The 7,119-nt window shown below is 62.9% G+C and overlaps 1 protein-coding gene across 1 annotated transcript in view; it reads right to left on the minus strand.

Moving 5' to 3' along the window:
• EFCC1 (EF-hand and coiled-coil domain containing 1) overlaps positions 1-6,157 on the minus strand; it is a 30,100-nt gene extending 23,943 nt beyond the window's left edge. Inside the window, exons 1-2 of the mRNA XM_052646112.1 lie at positions 5,450-6,157; positions 3,753-4,036 (exon numbers count right to left, since the gene is read on the minus strand). Of these exons, the coding sequence (XP_052502072.1) occupies positions 3,753-4,036; positions 5,450-6,130 (965 nt within the window). The 5' untranslated portion in view covers positions 6,131-6,157. The remainder of the gene's footprint in view (positions 1-3,752; positions 4,037-5,449) is intronic.
• Between the last annotated feature and the right edge of the window lie 962 nt (positions 6,158-7,119).

A 7,119-nucleotide genomic window follows, 5' to 3' on the forward strand; every position in this document is an offset into this window, starting at 1 on the left:
CCTGGATCCAGCCATGCCTGAAGTTGGTATCATCTAAACTTTAGTAAAAGCCAGCTCCTTTTTTAAGTGAGTCAGACTTTCTGGCACTCATTAAGAGACCTGGCTGATGGAAAGAGACAGTGAGGAGAGAAAGCTGGAGAGTGTTTGGGTGTAGCTTGGGAGAAGTGACAAGGAAACACTGTGTTCGGATGGAGGGCTAAACGGCATCGTATAAATCGTGGTGTTAAATATTCCGTGTGAAACTGCATTACCGCATCGTAATCCGCGTCTTCCCCTCGGGATCATCAGTTGTGCCCACTCTGGTCACACGTGTGCCGGGAGGAGGGACTGTCTTGCGGGATTTGGAGGAGCCGAGTCTGCTGTCTGGGCCGAGTGAGCCTGAGGAGGCCAGCTGTGCGCAGCAGGAGCCCCGAGGTTGATGGGCCCAGCAGCCCTCCTCTGCAGGCGGGCCGGCTGGGTGAGCTCCAGGAGGCTGTGGCCGCGTTGATGTGCGGGATGCTTGTATGAGATCCAGGCCCCTCCTGGTTCTGCAGGCTGTGGTCGCTCCCTTGGGCCCCTCTGCACAAAGCACGTGCGTGTCCCCGCGTCAAGTTCATGGCCTGCTTTGCCCAGGCCCAGGGACCCTCAGAGGGCAGTGGGCATGCCTGTGTCTGTTCTGTGTGCCCAGCGTATCTGCACAGGGCTTTGTCCGTGGAGGGTGGTTAGGAAATGTGGGACAAATACCTGAGGGTCTCCAATGGCTTAAATATCTCCTGTCTGTTCTCCTGGGTTCCTAGTCAAGACGGTGGATGGAGGTGCTATGAGAAGCACCCTTTCTATCTTCGAACACACAGAAGTGCTGGAGAAAACCTTACCATTTAGGAGAATGCAGAGCCAAGGTCACAGATTAGAAGGTAAGATGCCCGGCTTGTGTGGGGAGTGGGAGGTGGAGCTGAAATGCCCCCAGGGGGTCAGGACTGGGGGTCTGAGGCCCAGGTGGCACAGGGGCAGGGGTCCCTGCGTGCTGCGTGAAGACAAGCAGTCCTCTGCAGGAGGAGGGGGCCCATCCAGGGGCCGTCTCATCCACAGACAGAGGCGAGAAAACCCCTCCGACTGCTTCGGGATGCTGCCTGAGGTGCGGGGCCCAGTTTCTCACCAGCTGTGCAGTGAGAAACCTTGAGCTAAGAAAGGCATCTAGAAAGCAGCCCAGAATCAGGCCCTGGTGGGGACAGAGAGGGAACACCCCCCACACACACCGCGATCGGGGGACCCTCCAGGGTCCTAATGTCTGTCAAAGCTGGGCTCAGGGTGGCCATCCCCATCATGACGGGGAGAACTGGACAGGCTGGGGTTACGGCAACGCCAGAGAGATGAGAGGGGGCAGCTTCCCCGAGAGACAGGGCAGGGCTTGGGAAGGGAGGTGAAGGCCCAACTTCGAGAAAGAACTCAGAGCAGTTCCTCCTGAGCAGCGAGGAAGAGCGGCTGAGGTCACACCTGAGGAGGGGCTCCACAGGGGAAGGAGGCTGGTGTGGAGTCGGGAAGCTCAGCCGAGTCCTGGGTCCCTCGAGCTTGGTTTTGTGACCAGTGTTCTTGGCTGTTCTGTTCCCCTCCCTTTCCTTTCTTCAAAGACAGAGAGCGTTGGGGGCAAGTCAGCCTGCAAACCTGCAAGCTCTGACTAGAGCAAACGGACAGAGGAGGGCTGCTCCCGGGGCGGGGCCAGGCTTAGGGGCTGGGAAATAAGTGGCGGCCACCACCTAACCACCGCAGGAGGGCCACTGTCTGGCCCTGGGCTTCCGCATTCGCCGGGCGTAGCCTCTGGGGCCTCTGTAGGATCTGCTCCTTTTCCTTCCTAAAGTGGTGGTTTGGTTGCTAAGCCGTGTCCAACTCTTGCGACCCCATGGACTGTAGCCCGCCAGGCTCCTCGGTCCATGGGATTCTCCAGGCAAGAACACTGGAGTGGGTTGCCACTTCCTTCTCCAGAGGATCTTCCTGACCCAAGGATCGAACCAGGAGCCCCAGTTTGGTTTGGGATATCAGCATCACCTGACTCTTGCAGGTAGAGGCAGCCACATGCTGCAGTTCTGGCCAAGTTGGAGGAGGTGCAAGTTCCAGAGGGAGAAGCGGGGGGTGGGGGGTGAATATCAAGGCAAAGCTCACTAGCAGAAAATCCTTCTGGCCCTCAATGTCACTGGTCCATCTTACGCCTGGATAGCAGACATGAGATCTGGAGCTGCAGCAGCCATCTTGTAACCATGAGCCAACAACAAAGAAGGTGAAGTGGAAATAAAGAAAGAACACAGGCTGTGTGGCAGACAGACCTTCCTTCTCCACTTTCTGGCTGTGAGGCCCTGGGTATGTCACTTCACTTCTCAGAACCTCACTTCCCACAGTTTATAAGATGGGCAGACCTCTCCCTTGCAGTCTTGAGCTGATTAGATCATGCATTGCCTGTGTACCCACGTTCTGTCCTCTGAAGAGCTATATGAATGTGTCGAGTTACTTTTACAACCATGCTGTAAAGGACAGTTCTTTTAGGTCAAAAGAAAGAAGAGACTGTCTATTTCTCTTCTTGGAGAAAGATCCAAGGCTGGATATGGGCCTTAGGCCAACGAGCCCTGCTCCCCAGCTGATCAGCTCTGCAAACAGGAAGTGGCCGTCCAAACATTTGGAGCTGCAGGAGCGGGCGACTTCCTTCCAGCACTGTGCTTTTCCATGTCCCCACTGAGAGCACCTCAGAACTCAAGGACACTGTCCGCCCAGTGAGGAACTAGGTTCAAAGCCATCCCTTCTGGCTGCCCCGCCCGCCAGGCCGGGCCAGACCAGCTTCCTTTCGGGCTGGAGGCGGATAGCAGCCCCCACAAGCCTCCACGGCTTCATGCTGTCCCGAGGGAAAGGCTGACGTCCTCGCCGCGACCTGGGTTGGCCCGGTCCGGGCCTGCCTCTCCCGCTCCATGCCTCCAGCCCAGGTCCCTCCTGTCTGTGCCCTTTACCTACCGTGTTTCGTTTTCTGGAGCACTCTCCCCTCCTCCCGCCCCTGGCCCATCTCGCATCTCGCCAGGTAACCCCGCCCCCAGCGCGTCTGTTCACAGTGGCCCCCTGCAGCCTCACACAGCTGCTGCGCAGAGCCGGTGCTCAGTACACGTGGGAGGCACGCGGGGCGCCTTGGAATTTGAAACGGTGGGAGCTCTGTTCACTGAGCACCAAAATGAGCCAGGCAGGGCCTCACGGCGTCTTCACAGCCACGCGGGCAGGCAGGAACCGCAGTCTCCATTCCACCCAAGAGGAAACGGGGGCTCGGAGGGGGCCAGTGACTTTCCCAAGGTGTCACGTCGGCAGAGGTCCTGCCAGGGTGTGAACCTTGGTCCCAAGTCCAGTGTCCTGCCCTGGCGGAGCTAGCACAGGGCTCCGGCCCGTCTGTCTCCTCACCTGGAGAAGGGGGACAGCGTGGTACCTGCCTCCCAGGGCTGGCGGCTGGGGGGACTCGTGAGTTAAGTCACCTGAGTGCTCAGAGGCCTGCCCATCTTAGGTGCTCAGGAACTCTTAGCTGTTGCCATCATAGTATCGCACTGATCAGTCAAAACAAATATGAATAAACATATCCTATTACCCGCCCATCATGAATATGCAAATAGCGGGACTTGATGGGTGAACAGGCCCCTGGCCGGATGGATGGATGAGTGGATCCGTGAACAACAGCGAACCATGAGAACGAGTGGGGAGGAGGAAAGCCCCGGAAAACGGGAGGGGATCCCCGACCCCAGCCCCCCGCTCACCTGTAGCGCCGCAGCTCGCCCTCCAGCCGCCGCAGCCCGCGCTGCAGGCCGGGCACCTGGCGCGCCAGCGCCTCGAGCTCGCGGACGCGCCCCAGGCTGCGGAGCACCGCCTCCCGGGCCTCCTCCGCGCGCCGCCGCACCTCGGCCTGGCCCCGGCGCAGCCGCCCCGCGTGGGCCTCGGCCGCCGCCAGCGCGCCCCGCGCCTGCCGCAGCTCCCGCGCCGCCGCCTCGGGCTCGCCGCGCGCCGCCTCCTGGGCGCCCTCCTGGCTCTTCCAGAGGCCGACCTGCAGGGACAGGGCGGCAGGGCAGGCGGTGAGCGCCTCGCGCGGGATCCCGACCCGGCCCAGAGCGCGCGAGCAAACCCACCGGGGCCATGTGCTCGGTTAGCCCTCGCCCTAACTCTGCTAAGACAGGAGCTCGCACCGTCCGGTGGTAATGGGTGCCCCCGGGTAATGGATGCGGGCCAGCGAGGCCCGAAGCTCGCGCTGTTCTTTGCGCGGTTCCAGTGAGTCCCCAGACTCTTCTCCACCTCCTGCCCTTGGGGCACTCCGCCTCCAGCCCACAGAGGTGGTCCCCTCTTCTTGGCCTCAGGCCCATCTCCCCGGCCCTGCGCCACTCCTAGCCGCTTAACGGGGAGGTTTCCTTCTGTTGCGTTTATTGCTGTGCCTTCAGGCGCCTAAAATAGGCCTGGCACACAGTAGGTGTTCAGTAAAGACTTAACGAAAGGAGAAGGAAAATGGCAGCCTACTCCAATATTCTTGCCTGGAGAATCCTGAGGACCGTGGAGCCTGGAGGGCTGCCGCCTATGGGGTCGCACAGAGTCGGACACGACTGACGTGACTTAGCAGCAGCAGCAAAGACTTAACAAATGATCCTGCACGATCTTACTCCACAGAACAAGAGTAACCCCCCGCCCCAGGCTTCGCTTCTGGGATGCCCGTGGGCGCGGCCCTTGCCTTGGGCACTAAAATCTGCGCCTGGACCCCTGGGCGCTTCTGGGTCTCTCCCTACGCCTCGGGGCTGTGCCCGTGCCGCGTGGGGAGCAGGCAGCGCCCTCCGAGGCTGTGCTGGGCCTCGTCTGATCCCGCACCTCTTCTCATCCCCTTTGGCACAACGCTGGTGCTCAAGCGCTTGCTGACTGAATCCCAGAAGCCTGCCCTGGGTCCGTGCCTCTCTCGGCGCCTGGCCCCCACAGCGCTGGGTGGCCTTTGCCTGCCCGATCGCCGGTGTGACACCATTTAGGCCCGGGGACGCGAGGCCAGGCCCCGAGGCAGGCCCTGCAATGTTTGTTGAGTGACTGCATACAGCTGCCGGTAGACCCCGTTAGGCAGGGAGCTCCTTAAGGGCCGGACAGAGTCTTCCTCACACCTTATCTCCTAGGCCTCCCGGAAGCCTCTAGAGGCCTATGTGAGACCGTCCGGGTTTCCTGGAAGGGTCCGGGCCTGGATCAGAGGGCAAAAGGAGACGGGTGCGGGTGGGGATGGTTTCCTCACTGGGACTGGGGTTTGGGGGTGGAATGGGCGATGTGAGTAGGGGAGAGGCCCCGAGGGGGTGGAGTGGCTGGGCGGCAAGTAGGCTCAAGCCAGGCGGGCTGCCCCCTGCTCGTCCCCTCCTGCCCGGGAGGGGCTCTCAGCCCGCCGCGGTCGCCGGGGTCGGCCCTTCCCCCCCACCGCCTTCCGCCCCTGCCGCGGGCGCACCTGCAGCGCCAGGCAGCGCGCGTCACTGCTCTGAAGCGCGGCCCGCAGGTCCTCCACCAGCTCGCGCAGGCTGCTGTTTTCCTCCTCCAGCCGCGCCAGGCGCTCGCCGTCGGGGCCGCTGTCGGTGCCGGGCGGGCGCGCAGCTCGGCGGCGGCGGCGGCGCGGGCGGCGCAGGCGGATCTGCGTCTCGATGTGCTCGCTCAGAGCGCCGCGGGGCAGACGGGGCCCGGCGCGGGTGCCGAAGTAGCCGCAGAGGCGCGCGTGGAACTGGCGGAAGGTGAGCTCGGGCGGCTCCGCGCGCAGCGCCAGGCGCGCCTCCTCCTCGGCATCCTCGTCCCATTCGGCGGCCTCCCCAGCGGCCGCGTCCCCCGAGATCACGTCCCCAGAGTTCGTGTCTCCGGCGGCCGTATCCCCGGAGGCCTCCCCGGGGGCGGCAGCCCCCTCGAAGCGCAGTCCCAGCACCGCGCAGAGCGCGCGGAAGTCGGCGCGGGGCAAGCGGCCGGCCCCTCGGCAGTCCAGGTGGTGGAAGACCTCCTGCAGATACTGGTCCAGGCCGGTGGCCAGCACCACGATCTCGTTCTCCACGCCGCGGTCCAGCCCGTAGTGGTGCGCCAGGGCGCTCAGGAGCCACTGCGTGCGCCGCGCCGGCCGCCGGTACGGGTCACTCGCCGCGCCTTCCATGCCGGCTTCCGCGCCCGGGCCGCTGGGCTCCAGCGCGGCGGAGCGCCCCTCCTCCGGTCCCTCCGCCCACCACTTCCAGGGGCGGCCCCCGGCTTTCTCGAAAGGAGGGGCTTAGCGGCGGCTGGGGCGGAGCCGGCGGCGTCTAGCGGCGGCGCTGTGTTTACCCGGGTGGGCTTGGCGGGGGCTGGGGAAGGGGACCCAGCGGCCCCGAGGTCCCCGTGGGGCTGCCACCGCCTGGCCTCTCTCCCGATCTCGGCGACCCCTCATCACTCCCGGGGCGTTCCTGGCGCCTCCTCTTCCCTTTCCACTCCGGGGTCTGTCCTCTTTCAACTCCCTCCTTGTGCAGAGTGTGCCCCAGGTAGCGGTGGGCGTGGGTGCGCGATGGAAGCTGGGGGGCGCTGGAAGGTGGCGGCCTGGTTCTCCTGCTGGGGGCGTGTCCCCACGCCCACGCGCCCCTCCACCCTTTCAGCTGGAAATCCAGGAGAGTCCGGCGAGCTCGCCTGGACCACCATACCCCCGTAAGAGCGGGGAAGCACCTTCAAGTCACCTACTGGGTCCCCAAACCGACTTCCAGCTCCGCCAGGGCGGGGGCACGGCCCTCGCATTGTAATGAGCCGAGGAAAACCAACCTGGAGAAAGAGGGGATGCCTAAGGGCGGTCCCGGTGGGTAGAAACCATCTGAACCAGAACCTTGCTCTTTAAGCTCTGGGTGTGTTGGGGCCAGAGGCAGGGTAGGAAAGCTGAGGTCTTCTTTCTTCCCAGCACTTTGTGCCAAATAATGGTGAGCTGGCCCTGTAACCAGAACCGTTGACTAGGGAGCTGGGGGGTTAGCCAATCAGGTAGCTGTCGGCCAGACATTTTCTCTGATGCACTAGTACACCTTTCTGGAGGATAAAAGTCAGCCTCCCAGGTAAAGTAAGGCTGCTTTTCCATTTTTCTTTTCTTTTTTTTTTTTGCCCAGGAGAGGTGTAGACATGTCCTACTCTGAT

Source organism: Budorcas taxicolor, chromosome 1, assembly GCF_023091745.1.
Source record: "Budorcas taxicolor isolate Tak-1 chromosome 1, Takin1.1, whole genome shotgun sequence".
Classification (NCBI taxonomy): Eukaryota; Metazoa; Chordata; class Mammalia; order Artiodactyla; family Bovidae; genus Budorcas; species Budorcas taxicolor.